General features: G+C 34.3%; 1 protein-coding gene across 1 annotated transcript in view; it reads right to left on the reverse strand.

The window, feature by feature from the left end:
- BMP3 (bone morphogenetic protein 3) overlaps positions 1-21,005 on the reverse strand; it is a 37,248-nt gene that overhangs the window by 3,870 nt on the left and 12,373 nt on the right. The window contains exon 2 of the mRNA XM_074272851.1: positions 5,343-6,256. Coding sequence (XP_074128952.1) covers positions 5,343-6,256 — 914 coding nt within the window. The remainder of the gene's footprint in view (positions 1-5,342; positions 6,257-21,005) is intronic.

The following is a 21,005-nucleotide window of genomic DNA, read 5'->3' on the forward strand; positions in this document are numbered from 1 at the left end:
AAGATGGTGGTAAAACTGTGGTTAGAGTGTTTAAGGTATGCCCTTTCCAGAGGCATCCCCCAATAAATGGCTATTTTATTCCGTTCTCATGAAAAAAAGAGTGGGGAGATAGAGTAAGTCTTTTGTTTTGTTTTGTTCTGTTTTTTAAAACACCTTAGGATACTAATGAACAAAGAGAAAAGAAGTGGTATACTTTGTCCAGGCCAAGAACATGTTGGCTCTGCCTAATTGTCACCACGTGACTTCATCTGGTCTATCTCACCATGAGAGTTTGGAGAAAGAGATGTAATCTGTTCACGTATGTTAGTCCTCTCACTTGATTCTCAAGGGCTGGTTGATGATAACGTGACTATATATTAGATACAAACACATGGAGAGTAGGCACACAACCACAAACAACTTCATTCAGCTTTAGTACTCCTTTCAGCATATACATATACATTTGTGATTGTGTTTGTGTGTACACACTAAACTCTCTGAATTTGTATACTCCACAGTCTTCAAATTCAAGTTTTCTTGTGATACTGTCCCATGTTAATATTTTTGTTGCTCCCCTGAGTTCTAATCATTATGCAAAATGGCATCCATTTAATAGAATACGCCTATTCTATTATTTTTTCTTAAACACCAGCCATTTGCTTAACAAATAAGGAAAAAGCAATAATTATAATATCACAGTTACTCGATATAAGACAGATTCAAGAAATTATAATGGCATCCATTTAATAGAATAGGACCACGCTATTATTTTTTTCTTAAAAACCAGTCATTTACTTAACAAATAAGGAAAAAGCAATAATTATGTCACAGTTACTTAATATAAAGCAGATTCAAGAAATCATAATCCACAAATCCTTAAAGTAGGATCATATTCTCCCACCATTGCATAGAATCTTCCTAGGGGAGAATGGACACATACTTAATGAAACCTAGCACAAAAACAGCTGAGTGAGGATGACCTATGTACTTGGGTCTGAAATACAGATTCTTGTCTTTTTGATTATTTGGCCCACACAAAGACCCTTCTATAGTAAGATACCTTTCTAAGACGAGGCTCATTTAATATGGGGCCACTTGGGAGAAATATAAAGTGAAAACCATTTCTCCCATTTTGCTTTGCTCTAAAGAAATTATTTGCATTGACAAAAATGATGAGTTCTGCGCATGTGACACAGGATAGATATGGAAAATATTCATGGGTGTTTCCTTAGACATTCTTGCTCTTTGGCTTAAATTCAAACTCACAAATCATGGGAGTCAGAAAATACTAGTAGTCTCTGGTGGGATTACTGGAATTTATGCACAAGTCTTTGATTTGTATTAATGGGTCTTATCAGGAGCCCCCCACTGTATCTCAGGTATGTAATGCATGCAAGTGCATATTCAGACTATTTTCTAGGGAGTTGGCTTTTTTCCTCCTTTTTCTTAAGGCTTCCTCTGGTCATGTCTGCAACTACCAGGAATAATTATGTCATGCACAAAAGAGCAGAGCAGCAATTTGCTGACTGGAGACATACCGCCTGTCCGTAAATGTTGTTGTTTGAGTTTCAATTCTGTCTCTTGTGACACTACACTACACATTGTTATGCTGAACCAGACAAATATCTCTCACATGGAAAACCATGCTTGAGCCTTTAGAATGCACTTTTGGAAAATCCTTGCTTTCCAAAAAGACTAAGACATCACTTTGGCCTCTACTCTGTCAACACCTTTGATTACTTCAGTAACTCACTCCCTCTATCCCAGGGGTCAAAAGAAAGAGGGCATCTATAGGACCCCTATTAGGAACAGGGAAAGTACCCTGATCTAAATGAAACTTCTTGGACCAAGCTTACCTCCTGCCTAAACTTTGCAGTTTTTTCAGACAAAGTGAATCTTCCAAATCATTTTTGTAACAAACTAGGAGACATAAATCTAGTACCTTTGCAAATGTTTTCTTAGGTAGTGTGAACAGAGTCAGCCTCAAAGCCAATAGGACCTGCCTCTGAAAAAGAATGGCCAGGTAAGCCTGGGCAGGTCCCAACCTTGCAATGATCTATGTAACTCTGAGACTACAAATTGCTGAGAAGGTGCTGACCTGCATTGGGAGAGGGAATTTCTTTAACAGAAGTTCCTTATACCAATAAAATTGTAGATCTTACTTCTACAGAGCAATATATATATATATATATGTATATATGTACATATACATATACATATACGTACACACACACACTAACAATATTTTTTTAACTGGGGTCCAGGGACAAGTCACTTTCCTGGCTACATTCCTTGCTTGAAGATGAAATTAAACATTCTGTTTTTAACTAAGCTAGAAAGGCTACATTTGGTAGAAAACTCAGAAAAATCCAAATGATCTGCACCAGTCAGACTTGCACCTGCCAAGCTTACAATGTCCTTGAGAGATCTGCTGTTCAGTTGAATTTGATTACAGACGCATTAGCAGGGGAGAGTATGTCATCAGCTAAAAGCTTTCATTCCTGACCTGGGACACAGGGTTTGGCCTGGCCTCAATGCTTCATGGTATTCCAGTCCAGCACACATGGGTGTGATAGTTCTGAAACCATCTAATTGAAAGCAGGGAAAGGGCAAAGCCTGGAATTTGGAAGAAGCAGAACACAGCTGTTCTGAATTACAGAACAGGTTGTCAACTTTTGCAGATGAAGAGCTCAGCTATGTAAAACCTGAATCTAACTCACTCGAGGGGCCGGGATGATACATGCCCCAGGCAGCTTTTGTGTTGGGGTGCAAGTGGTCCCATATTGTGCTAAATTGACACAGTTCCACAACTCAACTTCTCTTTTCCCCTTTTCTCAAAATAATTCAACAATCTTTTGGCACTCTGCAAGAAATTTTAAGGCAGAATCTTGTATGGGCAATAGTAATGCCATTTTATTAATTACTACTTATAAGGACGCTTCATAAGGCTTCATTTTCCATCCTCCCAACAAGAGGGGGGGAAAAGAACCTAGAAGTTTGGGAAATGGAATAGAAAATTTTAAAGGTTAGGCTGATCACACACAAGGTGATGAGAGATTGAGAACTCAACCTAACAGCCAAACTTCCACCCTTCACTTTGGCAATGAAAAACCTAAGGCTCCCAGATCTGATGCCTATCCAAGTTTTGACTAAAGTTATTCTGATTTCAATTGTTTCAGCTGGTCCACTTGTGTTTCTCTCCATCTCCAAAGAAACTGTTGCACTTTGGTGGTCCATTGGACTGACTTTAGGTATGAACTGGATTTCAGACTTTGTGATAGTTTAAATGTAAGGAACTAGGATCACAGGTTTAAGAGCTGAAATGGATTTTTAAAAACCATTTGTCTAAGCCCAAGAAAGCTAGTGGCTAGACTGATATCTCCCAAATAATAAGGGACACAGAGTCCAAATGCTCAGATTCTCCTTCTAGCACTCTTTCTACCACATCTGTGATTATTATTAATATCCACATGCTCTCTCTCCCCTCTCCTAATTTAAGAATTCCTTGTTACCCAGTTTCTTATTTCTTCAGTCTTCCTTCTCCTATTTTCTATGCTCCTTAATCCCACACTGGCCACAAATATATTTTCCTCACACATATTTTCATCTTTCTCTCATCCACTTCACCTTTCACTCTCTTTGGCTCACAGCTCTAATAGTAAGGAAATGACAGTAGGGACAATAGGCAGCAAAAGTAGCCTCAGGTAGTAGGAGCTGGGCCTAGGAGGAAGAAGCAAGGCTGAATACTTAATGAGGGCTTAAATAACGAATTTGCTGCTCCTCCCCAGACAGCCAAAATCACGGATCCTTTGGCTCTAACCAGGAGAGACAGAAAAGTTAGTTATTACTTTGGATTGGGACTCAGAGAAGAGAAATTCAAGAGAGGGATTGTGACTAACTTAGAGACTCGTAGAGTCAGTCACATTAGATTGAAGGAAAGACAGAGCTCATCACTAATTTTTTCCAAAGATGCAAAGGCAGGCATATAGTAAAATATAGATGAATCACTTCACCTCCAAATTAGGGGGCTGTGATTTTTCTAATTGCATCCTTGACTTGAGAATTTTTTTTAATAACTATTTTTCTTAATGGAAATTTAATTTGCAAAAGTCTTTTTCATTAGAAATACAACTGTATAGAGTACTTATTTTCAATTTATGAAATATGAAAGAAATGGGGGTCTTTTCCTGTGTAAACTGTCTTTTTTGAAGGACTAAATGCTAACTCTTTTTAGAAATTCCACAAAAAGAATAAGAGCTCATGCATTTCCCTGGCGCTCAAGCTGAAACAGAAAACAAATCCTCAAGGACAGAGTCCTGGAAATAGGCCTTATGCTAGAGGTGTGTATTAAATTTTATTTCCTAAATATCATAGAATTTGGAATATGTAAATACTATTTTAAAAACATAAGTCTAAACTTGTCATGGGGAGGTGGGGAGGGCAAAAAGGAGATTTTTCAACTCTTGCCTTTTTTTTCCATTATCTAATAGGAAAATTTTTATTCATTTCAAGTTTTGCATAGAAAATCTATTCCTGGTATAAATTCCATTTATGGAGCCAACTTCTATTTTACAACTGAGATTAGAATTGTTAAAAGCTGAGAGTTGGAGCATAGATACTGGCTTAACAAAAGGACTAAATCACGACTATGTTTTACTGATTACATTTGTAGGGGGAAGGTCCATAAGAACTATGCAACCTGTGGGCAGGGAGAACTGTAGGAATGTGTTAGAAATAAATTTGTCAGGATACAATGTAATGTATGATAAAGCAAAAGCTCTGACAAGATTTTGGATGGATTTTGGAACAAGTTCATAAAGCCATCTAACCCTGTTTCTTCCTTTACTTGTTAATGGTTGGCAGAGAGGTAAAATTAAATCAGTTTAGGTGATCTTGAGGGGCCAGTTTACCTGGCCTAACAGAATTTTCCCTTTTTGGAGCCAATTCTTTTGCTAAGAGACTATCTAAAAAAAGTTCTGTTATCAGGACATCAATCTGATTAACTGGATGAGCTTGACTTTTTCCAATCATTCCTTTAATATATTCTTGTAGATCACTCTTTGACTATATTTTACTTACTAATTGTGGACAGATGCAGGTTCACACATTACCCATCAGCTTAAGACAGACAGTTTTTGGATTCTACACAAAGAATTCTCCACTTACTTTTCTAGATTCTTTAAATCAATTCTGACTGAATACTATTTTGCCAGTCCTTAAAGAGCAAGTACTATTATTTCTTAAGCTCATGAAAGTGATAAATGAAAGTAAGGTGGACTTTGTAGATAAGGGGAAAACTCAATCCAGACACCTTAGTATTCAGCAGAATGGAGGAAAGTAAAAGAAAAAGAGAAAGTGCCTACCTTTGGCATGGGAAACTGACATGCTCCTGAACAATAATATGCATCAAAGGACTTTGGGGAGATAATCCACTCACTCCAACCAATATCTGCAAAATCTACTTTGAGGTATCGCCTGGCACAATTCCGGGGTTCAATCCATTGTTTCCTCCTTGCCTTCTTCAAGGTCTGCTCATCAAATTGCAGTGTCTCACTTTTCTGGTGTGGGCCCTTTCTCTGCTTCTTTTTGCTTTTGTTCTTCTCAGCTGGCTGTATCTGGAGAGTCTTATAAGGCTTCCTCTTCTCCCAGCCTTCATTCTCCTTGTACTGGTATTCTGTGCCTGGAAGCTCATTGTTCTGGAGGGGAAGCAAGGGGCTGCTGATGGAGCGCTTCTTCCTCCGTTTCCTGGACAGAGCAGTCCTCATGTGGCTGTTCAGCTTGGCTAGGGCTCCAGTGGGAAAGTTCCAATGTCCCTGGAGACTTGATACCACACTTTCTGATTCAGAAATGGATGAATCATTGGCATAGACTAAGATATAAGGCTCAGAGTTGGTTGGCATTCCCTTTGAAAGGGAGTGTCCCTTAAAAGTGATCTTGATACCTATGAAAAACTCGCCATTTTCTTTTGCTTTGGTCAGGATTTCAGTGACATCTTTGGATTGCCAGGCCAATACATCTCTGTGAAGTTTAGATACATTTACCAAAATATGACCCAGGAACCGAGTTTGGTTCCCATCTGGTGTAAGGCTCCAGGCAGACAGGGCAATCTGTATTTGTTTCCTGTATCCATGATGAGAACAACCTCTGGGAGATATGCAGCTCAAACTAATGTTTATTAGTTCTCCAGTGGAGAAATGCAAGGTTGCAGACAAAATACTTTCAGACTTGGTTAGGGAAGTCAGGTTAAAAATATGTAGTTCTTTGTTTTCCAGGGTCCCTAGGAGGGGGAAAAAAGAACAAGAGAAATTTAAAATGCCAGAAAAGATCAAAGCAAGAACTAATCATTATTTCTACTCTCTGAGGGGATATTATAAATGCACCGAGCTAATAGTGTAGAGAAAAGAGCTGTGACTACAAGTTACAATAAAATAAACTAGCAAAGTAAGACATCCTAACAAAATAGTACTTTCCCATAGCTCCTTGTCTCAGTTGGAAAACACTAATGGCTTACATTTGTATATCACTTTACGGTTGCAAAGCTCTTTCAAGTACACTTAAGGCTCACAAAAAAACCTAGTGAGGGAGGTAATTGAAAATTCTTATTATCCACATCTTAAAGATATTTAGTTAGGACAAAGTAAGCAACTCAGCTAGCAGATTCCTAGAACTGGAGTTGGCAGCTTGTTATAACAGGGAAAGCAGTGGTCTGGAGGGAAACCTGGGTCTGGGTCTAGCTTTCACAACTAGTTAAGCAACCTTGAGCTTAATCTTTCCAGGCTCCATTTTTTCATCTATAAAATGTAATAAAAAAAAAACTGAACCAAAGAATCAGAAGACCCCTTAGTTATCTAGTCCTACTTTGAAAAGAAAATCCTTTTATAAATCCCCAATAAGTCATCTTTGCTTGAAAATTACCAATGGTTTTAATTTTGAAACATCAGAGAAAACTGCTGTTTCTGGTGAAGAATGCAACACTCTCTATATTAATAATATCATAAGATTCAATAAAATTGCAAGACAGTAGGGGAAAAGTGCTACGTTGAGTGCTAAATGAGAAAATTCCTCCACTCCATCTCCTTCACTTGGAGGCAGATCATTCTATTTTAGAAAGCTCCCCTTTAGAAAGAAAGCAATTTTTCTTTCCTCAAATGTGTCTGTTTATTTCAGATATTTCTCCCATTATTGAAGATGGCAACCCATCCATGTGTCTCTTCTCTATGTCCCACCATAAGTTAACCACATGGATGTCACATCAGTGTGCTTTCTTGACATCAATTCTAAATCTGCTCTCTATAATGCCTACTCATTCTTTCTATTTTTGCTCTCCTGAGCCTTAACAATTAGAGTTGTTCAAAAATAGGATAGATTGTCTTGAAAGGTAAAAGATTCCCTCTTATCTTGAGGTCTTCAAGCAGAGACTGGTATTTCCTAGTGTGGATGCCTTTCATGTATGTATTAGATCATGTGGTTGCTAAGGTACTTTTCAGTGCTCAAATTCTGAGTTTTTGTGAAGTATTTGAAAACAGCTTATCTTGCACTTTGAAAATCTTACCTTTTCTAGGCTAAAGATTCATCTTGTAATTGTTCCTCATATCATGGTCTCTTATCTTCTCATTACCCAGGTCATTAAAATACAGATCCTAGACTTGAATCTAGGGATTCAGTATTGTTTTGTCCCCCCTTCCATTTTAACAAAATAACAAAATAAATCATACCTTCCTTTACATAGGAGTAAAGAGGGTTAAAGTGAAGAATGAAGATGGGATGGCTAAGCATAAAAAGTACTTGCCTTTTACTGAGAAAATGAAATGTCCATTTAAATTGTTACTTTTCATTTAATTTTAATATATGTTTAAAATAGTTGAACTTTGTCTCTACCACATTGAAACTTGGCTGAATTCAATGACATTCCATTAATATAGTCAATGAGTTGTCTTTCACTTATCATGTATTTAAAACAAAAATAGATCCTCTACATTTCTCACTCTTCAAAGAGAAAATTGGGGAAAGCAAAGAGAGCTCACTATGGTGCAGTTAACCAGCAACTAGCCTGAGGTTTGGACTCCAGATTTGATTCCCAGATCCATAATCAAACCACAAGGATCCACGCTCTTACATATTTGTTTCAGGAAAACACACACAACCATGAAATCATGTTCCTGATCAAAAACATATTTTAGTAAAAACAAAACATTTCTCTAAAGATGTGGAAATTTTAAAAATGAGTTCATTGAGTTCCCTAAGCACAAGTGAAGTACAACGGGAAACATGTTTTACTCATTTTTAACAGTGTGTGAAGGAAAAGGAAGAACCTGCCATTGGTGCACATTTGTACAATCCATGACACCAAGATAATATTTTACAGACTTTATAACAAAGTCGTGGCATCAGACTTGTTCCCAATCTTTTGCTTTAATTCATACCATTCAACCTAGTATATATTTTTATCCAGACCTTTATGCAGGAGATTGAAACCAGTCCAGTTTAAAATGGAATAAAGAGAGATTACATTATACAGAAATCTAGCCAACAGTGAGTAAACAAACATATCATTCAAAGGCTATGGGTGCAAGATATTTAATGTCCCAATTAATTCAATTTCTTTTCCCCCTATTTTATTTAAAAATGTTTCTCCCTTAAGAATTTCTCAGGAGGAATCTTCTGGCAAGGTGGAAGACTCAAAAGTTATTCCTTATTCTGGCCCCTTACAGAATAAAAATATGTGCCAAATGAAATAAAAGAACAGCAATTAAAAGAAAAGAAATAAAAAGTAACTTGGCAAGGTAATCAACCTGTTAAAAATATCATATAGGACACTATCAACTTAATTCTCCCTTAAATGCTCTACATGCCTGCCTTCATACGCCAGATCTCACAATATCCATTCTCAATGGTAGCAGCTACAGTGACTCTAGAGAACAGAGATTGTTGAGGAGAAAATAAAAGTAACAAAATATTTATTAAGTGCACCCTATTTACCAAGGACTGTTCTAAGTATTGGGAATACACATACGGACAAAAAGAAAAACATTCTCTCCCTCAAGGAACTTTTATCTTAATGGAGAAAGAAAACATAAAAGAGTTGAAAAACTGGTTAGAAGTGAAGAGGATGTTCCCAAAGAAGGGGTTTAGTTTTAAAATCTAAAAGCTAGGAACAAAACTGAGAAGAGAATGAAGGCTGGCCTAGGCCCCTTCAGAAAAAAAAAATGGAGGCTCCAGGAGGAAATTACCAGTGAGAGAAAAGAGAAGGCTTTACAGCGGAGTATTCCAGGTTGATAGGATGGAAGGGGTGATTGCGTGTTCCAGGGTGAGACGTTTCTGGGTCCTGAGGGAAGTTTTAGGATGAGATATGATGGTTTGGAAGTACAGTAGCCAGGAACAAGGTTGGGAGCAGATTGATGCAGCTTTAAGATGCCAGAACAATGTCTTTTCTAACCCAAAGAAGTCTCTATCTTGGCAGTAATTCAATCAGACTCTTCAATCCCTCAACAAGTTGCTTCCTATGTAGTCAGAGGAAGCAACAAAATAGCATAAATATTGAGAGAAAGAACAAAGGAAAAACTTATAATGCAATGAGTAAATAAAATGGAGTTAAAGAGCCCTAGGATAAAACTATTATATAATATAATTTATAATTAAGCAATAATTACAGATAGAGCTTTCCAAAGGAGAAAGAAAGACCATTAGAAGCCAGAGAATGATTTAAAGGACAAATAAAATTACATTTAGAGAGCAGCTGAAAAACTTTAAAAAAGTTAAAAATTCACAGTGAATATCCTGGGGTTAGAGGGAGGGGGATAAGGAAAGATGCCATAAAAAGAACCAAAAAACTCAATGATATTATATTAAAACAAATCTAAAGGATATCATTTTAGAATTCAATTGTTCAAAAACAATTAATATAGAAAATAGAATCATTATGTTCCTAGAGAAGAATGAAAAAACAAAAAATCCTATCAGTCACATTTCAAGAAATCATAAAAGAAAATCATCAAGAAGTATTCAAAATAGAGGGCAAAACATAGATGGGTTCACAGGAGAGAAACTCCAAATATAATATATTCAACAATGTTGTTACCAAGTTCCAAACTCTAAAAATAAAGAAAAAAACAAATGTTGAAAGTATTTTGAAGAGAGGGATACCATATTAGATGCTGTGCCAAAACTCTAGTTATAATGCAGAATAGCACATCATGAATCAGAAAGGAAAGAATAAATAAAGGGACATGGTATAGTTAATGTGAAAGAAAAAAAAAAGAAGGCTTTGAATGTTTAAGAAAACCAAAACTGGGTAACTATAAGACTAAGACAATAGCTATAAAGAAACAAGAAAAAGAAATAAATTCAAACATTTGAAAAGATATGCAGTGCTTATGTTCCAAAAGGAGAGAATTTATAATCCTTTCAGAAGCCATTCATTTCTAAGGGACAATGAAAGAATGAGACAAGCACTGATCTTGGGAGTTGAAAAGACTAAAAGAAAAAGAATAAAAAGACATATTAAGGAAGGAGAAAGGAGGGAGGTGAAACAAACAAACAAAAAAAAAAACCCCAGGGCATCACAATAAATGATTAGTCAAACAGGTGGGAGAAGTTGAAGAAATTGGGGACCTTTAAGAGTTCCTCAATTAACTTGATGAAATTATAGGATAGCTATAGGATAACTAATGGTAGCCTTAAAAAGCAGGAGCAACCTCTTCAAAAGGAATCAGCTCTTGCAATTGAGAAAAGAGATACTTTTGAAAAGTAGCTTTTGAAAGAAAATGCAGTGATGGGAGGATATGGAGTGGGGAGATCAAAGATAATTTTTCTCTTTACCCTATTCACAACAGTATCTTTACAGAGGAGCAACTTTCCTAATAGAAGATATGGTGCTCAGGAGAATTAATTCCTAGAGAAAAGCATGACCAGTGAGATGGGCAAAGCAGTATCAGAGCAGAGTACTAAGTCTGTAAGTGAAAAGCCTAAGGATAAAAAGGAGCAAAAGCCTACTAGGATTCTGCAGTAACAGAGATGTGATTTACCTTGGTCACATATATTTCTTATATGTATATATATGGATCTATATCCATTCTTACCTCTACACTTGCATCTATTATTTGCAATGTATTTGTGGGAGAAGATGTTCATATTTGGTAGGAGCGAGAGGGGAGAAAGAGGGATGTTTTACTAGTACTATTCATACAATGTAATTTCAGCAAATGCCTTTGCCTTAAGCTAATTGTTGAAGAGCTAACTTTTAATCTTGGGGGTTCATGAACTAAAGTTTTACTAATATTTAGTAGAGTCACAGAGTAACCAGGAGATGCAACCTGGGAGTGAAATTTGGGAAGGATTATCTCAAAGGTAATACTTTATTGGCAGGGTGGCACGGAGGCAATATAGTGGATTGAGTGCTGAATTGTTCACTGGTAACATTTCTTTCTGTGTGCCTAATATGCTGTTAGAGATGGATAGAAGAGAGCCCAGTGTTTTTTTTTAAAAAGAACAATTTAAGGGATTAAAGTTAAAAGCAATCCTAGGCAGATTCAGTTTTTCCAGAAAATATGTTGATTTTTATTTCGTGATATATATTCTCAGACTCTGATCTCACTGCCACTACACACCCAAGTTCAAGCCTTTATTATTTCTTGTCTGGATTATTCTTCCAAGTCATAGTGAGTCAAAAACTCATTACTGCCATATAATTTTCCCTTAAGTATAATATTACTCTATTTAAAACCCTTCTATTATCACACAGTTTCTAACCAAGCAGTCTATAAAACTTTTAAAAAGTTTAGTTATTTAATATTTTAAAACCTAAATTTCAATATAAGTTAGGTATTTTTAATCCTTTGTATCTTATTTTATGTATTTTAAAACATTATTCTGAAATGATGTCTTTAGACTTCAACACTCCAACTGGCCAAGGACACAAAAATTAGTTATGATCCCTGCTCTAGAGGATAAACTTTGTATTCTTTTGTCACTCAAGGCTTCACATATTCCACTAATTCCTAAAGCAGATAGACTCTCATTTTGACCCTCAAATATATGCAGTATTTTCTTGTCTTCGTCCCTTTGTTCAAGCTAATTTGCCCAGCTACACTGTCTTCAACCTTCTTCTATAACATAGAAATCCAACATAACCTTTAGAAGACATTCAAAATCTCCACATATCGCACACAATTTTCTACTGAACATCTAGCACTGTTTATACCAGTCAGGTGGCTTTTCATAGATAGCAGTTTATCCATTTCTTGAAGTGTCTACCTGTTACTTAATAACCTTTATACTAATAGGCACTGGGTTTGTTAAACTAGAGCTTCCTGAGAGCATGCACTGGGCATTGTACTTCTTTAAATATCTGAAATGTGTAGTATAATCAATATTAAATATATATATATATACATGTATGTGTATATATATACATATACATATATACATATACATATACATATATATATATATATATATAAATAAATAAATATATATATATATATATATATATATATATATATATATATATATATATATAATTAGTAAATCAAGTCATTATCTGAAGTAAGGGAGAAAGAAATCCTGGCTTCTTTCAAGTACCAGCTAAAATCCTACCTTCTCCAAGAAACCTTTTATTATTTTCTTTAATTCTAGAGATTTACTTCTGTTGATTATTTCAAATTTGTCTCGTATATAGTTCATTTGAATGTTATTTATTTACATGCTTCCTCTTTTATTAAACTGTGAGCTCCTTGACAACAGAGATGTTTTATTTTTTATTGTATTCCTAGTACTTAGTACATTATAGGCACTTAATACATTTTTTTTGACTGATTCTATCTTTTAAATCCAACTTAAGTAACATCTTTTCCAAGAAAGCTTCACTTACCTCTGACTTTTCTCTTTCCTTTATACTCTCACAGCCCTCTGTCTATACTTTTCTTACATAAAGAATGCTTTATTATTATCTATGCACATGGCTTATCTTCTTAAAATCTTCTATCTCTTATTTTTCTAAAATCCACAAGAATTGGGAGTATATCTTTTGAATCTTTGAATCTCCCCTAGCACCTAACACATTGCCTTATACACAGTTTGCAAGATAAAGTAATGAATAAATTAGGCTTATCAACAAAGGAATGAATTCCCTCATGAAGTTGTTTCTGTTACTGAAAAATTCTAACAAAGACCAGATGATCATATATCAAGGACAGTATGAAAAGGCCTTCCATCACTGACTGTTATAAGAATAATCTATCTTATAATGAAAAAATAATAAAGATTATATCATGGGATAGAGAATATAATATTTTTGGAAATGTGATAAAATATAGGGATAATTATAATTATTTAGTGTTAGCTATAAGAAAAGTCTTTTTTTAATGAAATATATATTTTTAAAAGTTAATAATAAATGACCATCTTTCATAGGTGGGGCTATTTTCTAAGTGGTAGTAAGTAAATACAATCTTTCATTGCTAAGAACTTAGCAAAAATCAGTGTTTTGGGCAGCTAGAGTGCCGGCCTGGAGTCAGAAAGATTCGTCTTCCTGAATTCAAATCTGGCCTCAGACACTTACTGGCTGCATGAACTTGGACAAATCACAACTGTGTTTGCCTATAAAATGAACTAGAGAAGGAAATGGCAAACCATTCTGGTATCTTTGTCAAGAAAACTCCAAATGGGGTCAGGAAGACTCGGACACAACTGAAAAGAATAAACAACAAAACAACATAAATATCTATTATGAACCAATTAATATTTGTTATACAAATATATGGTAAATTTAATAAAATATAATCATTCTAAAATACAAGGGACTTTGGAAGTCATATAACCTTACACCTTCATTTTATAGATGTAGAAACAGAAACAAAGTGATAAATTGCCTTGGTTGGTCAAAGTCACCCAGCTGAAGTGTCAGGACGAGATTCCAAATGTCTTGAATCTTTATCCACTTCTCAGTATCACATTGTGGATTTAAGTGAAATATATGCTAAAGTCTTATTTTGGTTTCCCATTAATTTTCAATTAAAAATAAAGTACCTAATAAATTCTGGCATAACTCTTGGGTTTCAATTTAAATTTAACAATCCATGCTATAAGAATAATCTATCTTATAATGAAAAAATAATAAAGATTATATCATGGGATAGAGGATATAGTATCTAAGAATGTACATGATATGTACAGTGGATATGTAAAAGTGTAAAATCCTTACATTTTTGTCATTTATCATGTCTATTTTTGTACAAAACTTTCCTTTGATATCTCTAATCTTTGAAGCAGAAAAGATGAAGAAGAGTTGGCAAGAATACACAAGGAAGATCTTAATATCATTGATAACCACAATGGTGTGGTTACTGACCTAGAGCCAGACATCCTGGAGAATGAGTTCAAATGAACTTAGGAAGTATTGCTAACAATAAGGCTATTGGAAGAGAAAGTGTTTCAGCTGAGCGATTCAAAACCCTAAAAGATGATGCCCTTCATATGCCAGCAAATTTTGAAAACTCAACAGTGGCCACTACATTGGCCAATTCTGAAGAAGAGTGATACCAAGAAATGTTCAAATTATTATTATTAGATTTATTTATTTACGTATTCATTCATTCATTTGCTTATTTACTCATTTGTTTACTTATTTTTGCTGAGGCAATTGGGATTAAGTGACTTGCCTTGGATCACACAGTCACACAGCTAGAAGTGTTAAATGTCTGATGCCAGATTTGAACTGGGATCCTCCTGATTTCAGGGCTGGTGCTCTATCCACTTGGCCACCTATCTGCCCCAAATATTCAAATTATTAAACAATTGCACGTATTTCACATGCTAACAATGTTATTCTTAGGATTCTATAAGCTACACTTCAGCAATATGTGAACGGAGAATTACCAGGAGAGCAGGCTGGATTTCAAAAAGTAGAGGAACTAGAAACCAAATTGCCCATATTTATTGGATTATGGAGAAAATCAAAGGAGTTTCAGGAAAACCTATACATCTACTTCATTGATTACACTAAAGCCTTTGTGTAGATCACAACAAAATGTGGCAAGCCTTCAAAGAAATGGATTACTAGATCATCTTACATGTTTCCTATATGTAAGCCAAGAAACAATAGTTAGAACTGAACATGGAACAAATTATTGGTTTAATATGGGAAAATAAGGCTGAATATTCTCATTTATTTAACTTATAGACAATCACCTTATATATAAACTTACAGACATCATACATAGGTACCAGAATGAATCAAAAATTGGAATTAAGGTTGCCAGGAGAAATATCAGCAATCTCAGATTTGCAAAAAATACCATTCTGAGGGCAGAAAGTAAAGAATTAAGAAGCCTCTTGATGAGACTTGATGAAGTTGAAATAAGAGCGTCAAAGCTGTCATTAAGTTTAATATCAAATAGGGAACTTCTGGAGGTGGAGGCAAGATTTCGGAGTAAAGCCAGGAAGCTGCTTGAGCTCTCTCAGTTTCCCTGGAAAACCACATAAAACCAAGATGCTGAACAGAATCTGATGGAATGAAATCACTCTCCAACTGAAGATAGACTGAAAAAACTTCAATAAAGGTCAGTCTCACTGGAGTAAAAAGGGTGTTCAGCCCTAGTCAGATAGATTCTGGGGAAAACTGTGAAAGGGTCTTATTCATAGCAAATCAACAACTATGACCCTTAGTCCTGGCTCTGCAGAGGGAGCAAATCAGGGGGCAGCTTCCATTTCTGGGAAGCTGTGCTCAGCCATAAAAGTTTAAAAAAAAAAGGAAAGAAAATGAGCAAGAAATAGAAAAGAATTTTGATCACAGAAAGTGATAGGGCAGACCAAAATACAAACTTCAACAAGGACAAAATGTGCACAGAAGAAATCTCAAAGAGTGATATGAATTGGTCTTCAGCCCAAAGAGGCTTTATAAAAATCTTTAGAAAAGACTTTAGAAGGCAAAAAAGAGAGGTAGAAGAAAAAATGAGAAAGGAAATACAGAGGTATGTATGAGAGAGAGAGTCCTTGAAAAAGGAAAGAAAACAACTTGTTAAAAAAAAAAGTCGAATTAACGGAAAAAGAGAATCAAAAACTAACTGAAGAAAATCATGCATTAAAAAGTAGAATGGGGCAAATGGAAGCTAATGATTTTGTGAGACAGAAGAATCAGTCAAACTAATTAAAAAGAGTGGAAAAAGTAGAAAAAAATGTGAAATCTCACTGGAAAAAAAAGCCAACCTTAAAAATAGATCCAGAAGAGACAAAAATTATTGGCCTACATGAAGGCCATGACCAAAAAAAGAGCCTGGATAGCATTCTTGAAGAGATCATTAAGGAAAACTGCCCTGATATTCTAGAAACAGAGTGGGGAGTGCTCATTAAAAGAATCCATTTATCACCTTCAAAAAAAGATCCCACAAGGAAAATCCCAAGGAATATTGTTGTGAAACTACAGAAATATAACTTCAAGGAAAAAAATACTGCACGGTGCCAGGCAAAAACAATTCAAATATTAAGGAGCAACAGTCAGGATTAGCCAGGATCTAGAAGCTTCTAAGGCAAAGGACCAAGAATTAGCTACCCAGTGAGACAGAGGGACATCACACAGACTAAAGCTGTTGTTTTGAATGGACTCTGATGTGATGACATCAAAGAAAAAAATATGGGATGGAAAAAGGTTTTTACTTGAAAAAGTGGAAAGGAGAGGTATAATGGGATAATTAGTTCACATGAAAAGGTACAAAAGACTAGTGAAGGGAAAGAAGGAAGGGGATGAACATTGTCGGAAGCTTGATCTGGGTTCTAAGAAGGAATAAATCATTCAGTTAGATATAGAAATTTATATAACTTCTATAAAGAAGTAGGAGGAGAAAGAGGAAAGAAAAGAGAGGGCCAGAAGAACTAGGGCAGAAACTCTAGGGGAAAAGGTAAGAGAAGAGGGGAAGAGGTGATAGAAGATAACATAGTAGAATGGAGAAGGGGGAGGGTAATAAGAGATAAGATGGGAAATAAAAAAGAGCATGATTAGGGACTGGATGGAAAGTGAGAAAAATGTATATACAGGAGAGAAAATAGGATGGAGGAAAATATAAAGCTGGTAATCATAACTGTGAATATGAATGGGATGAATTCTCCCATAAAACTGAAGCATTCAATTATCAGAGTAGATTAAAAAACAAAATCCTGCAATATGTTGTTTACAAGAAACACATCTGACACAAAGAGATACATACAGAGTAAAGGTAAAAGACTGGAACAGAATTTATTATGATTCAGCTGAAGTAAAAAAAAAAAAAGCAGGAGTAGCAATTCTCATCTCAGATAAAGCAAAAGTAAAAATAGATCTTATAAAAAGAGATAAGGAAGAAAAGTACATCTTGATAAAGGGAATTGTAAAAAATGAAGTAATAGCAATACTAAATGTGTTTGCACTAAACAGTAGAGCAGCCAAATTCCTAGGGAAGATTTTAAGCCAGTTATAGAAAGAGAAAGTAAGACTAGATATACTAGTGAGAGACCTCCACTTTCTCCTCTAAGAATCAGACAAATCTAATCACAAAATAAACAAGAAAGAAACTAGACAGGTTAATAAAATCCTAAAAAACCTAAATATGATAGACCTCTGGAGAAAACTGAATAGGGACAGAAAGGAATACACCTTTTTCTTGGCAATATATGGCACTTTCACAAAAATTGACCATATGTTAAGGCATAAAAACCTCAAATAAAATCCAGAAAGGCAGAATAGTAAATGCTTCCTTTTCAGATCATGATACAAAAATATTATATTCAATAAAAGGGCAGAAGAAGATGGACTAAAAACCAACTGGAAATTAAATAATCTCATTCTAAAAAATGAGTGAGTCAAACAAATCACAGAAACAATCGACAATTTCATCCAAGAGAATGACAAGAATCAGACAACATACCAAAATCTATGGGATGTTGCCAAAGCAGTTCTTAGGGGGAAATGTTATATCTCTAAATATCTATATAAATAAAATAGAAAAAGAGGAGATCAATTAATTGGGCATGCAACTAAAAAGAACTAGAAAAAAAAAATTAAAACCCTCAATTAAATGCCAAATTAGAAATTCTGAGACTCAAAGGAGAGATTAATAAAATTGAAAATAAGAAAACTATTGAACTAATAAATAAAACTAAGAGTTGGTTTTGTGAAAAAAAAAAACCAACAAAATAGATAAATCTTTGGTTAATTTGATTAGAAAAAAGAAAGTAAAAAACCAAATCACCAGCATCCAAAATAAAAAAGGTGAATCAATGATAAAGAAATTAAAGCAATTACTAGAAACTGTTTTGCTCAACTGTATGACATCAAGTCTGATAATGCAACCAAAATGAATGAATATTAACAAAAATACAAATTGCCCAGATTAACAGAAGAAGTAAATTACTTACATAGTCCCATTTTAGAAAAAGAAACTGAACAAGCCATTAATGAACTCTCTAAGAAAAAAAAATTCTCCAGGGACAGATGGATTCACAAGTAAATTCTACCAAATATTTAAAGAACAATTAATTCCAATTATTAAAGAATAAATAATTCCAATTTGGAAAAATAGATAAAAAAGAAATCCTGCCATAGAAATTCCTTCTATGACATAGTGCACTGATCCTTAACTCAGGAAGAGCCAAAACAGAGAAAGAAAATTACAGACTAATCTCCTTAATGAATATTGATGCAAAAATTTTAAATAAAATATTAGCAAAGAGATTATAGTAACTTATCAGCAGGATAATATACTATGATCAAGTGGGATTTACAGCAGAAACACAGGTTAATAACAAGAAAACTATTACCATTATTGACCATATCAATAACAAAACCAATAGAAATCATATGGTAATCTCAATAGATGCAGAAAAAGTTTTTTGACAAAATACAGAACCATTACTGTTAAAACCACAAAAGCGCATAGGGATAAAGGAAACTTTCCTTAAAGTAATGAGCAGTATTTGTCTAAAACCAACAGCAAGTATTATTTGTAATGGAAAAAGAACCTGGACTCATTCCCAATAAAATCAGAGGTGAAACAAGGATGCCCATTATCACCACTATTATTCAATACTAGAAATGTTGGCATTAGCAATAAGAAAAGAAAAAGAAATTAAAGGAATTAGAATAAGCACGAAAAAATAAAAGTATCACTCTTTGTGGACAATATACTTAAAGTATTCTAGAAAATCATCCAAAAACCTACTGGAAACAATTAACAGCTTTAGCAGAGTTGAAAAACATAAAATAAACCCACAGAAATCATCAGCATTTCTATATACTTCTGACAAAGCCCACTGGCAAGATTTAGAAGAGAAATTCCATTTAAAAACAACTGTAGACAAAATAAAATACCCGGGGTCTAACTGCCAAGACAAACCCAATAACTCTATGAATACAATTACAAAACACTTCTCACATAAATAAAGTCAGATCTAAACAATTGGGAAAAAAAATCAATTGCTTATGGGTAGGCTGAGCTAATATAATAAAAATGACAATTTTGTTTAAATTGATCTACTTTTTCAGTGCCATACCAATCAAACTGACACAAATTTATCTGGAATAACAAAAGGTCAAGAATATCAAGGGAATTAATGAAAAAATAAAATAAAATAAAGGATGGTGGCTTAGCAGTAGCAAACCTAAAACTATATTATAAAGTAGCAGTCATCAAAATCATTTAGTACTGGCTAAGAAATAGAGTGGTGGATCAGATAATCAAGTAATCTAATATTTGATTAGGGATAAACTCCAGCTCTGGAATAAGAACTAACTACTGGGAAAACTGGAAAATATGTCAAAAACTCGGCATAGACCTACATCTCACACCCCATACCAAAATAAGGTCAAAATGGGTACATAAATTGGTCATAAACAATGATACCATAAACTAAATAGGAGAGCAAGGGATAATTTATCTATCACATCTTTGGAGAAGGTAAGAATTTATGACCAAAGAAGAATTAGAGAACATTATTAAAAGCAAAATGGACAATTTGATTAGATTAAATTTAAAAGGTTTTGCACAAATAAAAACAACAGAAACAAGATTAAAAGGGAAGTACAAAGGTGGGAAAAATCTTTACAAGCAGTGTTTCTGATAAAGGCCTCATTTCTAAAATATATAAAGAACTCTGTCAAATTTGTAAGAATACAAGTTATTCCCCATTTGATAAATGGTCAAAAGATATGAGCAGACAATTTTCTGATAATGAAATTAAAGCCATCTATAGTTATATGGAAAAATGCTTTAAATCACTATTAATTAGAGAAATGCAAATTAAAACAACTCTGAGGTACCACTTTATACCTCTAAGATTGAATGAGATGACAGGAAAAGATGATAAATATTGGAGGGAATGGGGGAAAACTAGGAAACTAATACATTGTGGGTGGAGATGTCAAATGTTCCAACCATTCTAGAGAGCAATTTGGCCCAAAGAGCTATAAAACTATATATATACATATACATATATATATACATACATATATATATATATATATATATATATATATATATATATATATATATATATATATATATATATATATATATATATTGCAGTAATGGCATTGCTGGATCAAAGGATATATATCTATAAACTATATATCCTTTGATCCTGCCTGCCATTATTGCATCTGTATCCCAAGGAAATCATAAAGGAATGAAAAGGATCTACATGTGCAAAAATGTTTGGAGTAGCTCTTTTTGTGATAGAAAAGAATTGGAAAATGATTAGATGCCTATCAGTTGGGGAATGGATGAACAAGTTGTGCTATTTTAAGATAATGGACTATTATTATTCTATAAAAAAATTATGAACAAGTTAATTATAGAAAGACCTGGAAAGATTTACATGAACTGATGCTGAGTGAAACAAGCAGAACCAGGTATACAATTGTGGTATACAATAACAGCAGGAAAGTATGTTGATCTACTATGAAAGACTTGGTTCTTCTCAGTGTTTCAGTGATTCAAGCCAATTCCAAAAGACTTTGGATAGAAAATTCATCCAGAAAAAGAACAAAGGAAATTGAATGT

This window comes from Sminthopsis crassicaudata, chromosome 6, assembly GCF_048593235.1.
Source record: "Sminthopsis crassicaudata isolate SCR6 chromosome 6, ASM4859323v1, whole genome shotgun sequence".
NCBI lineage: Eukaryota > Metazoa > Chordata > Mammalia > Dasyuromorphia > Dasyuridae > Sminthopsis > Sminthopsis crassicaudata.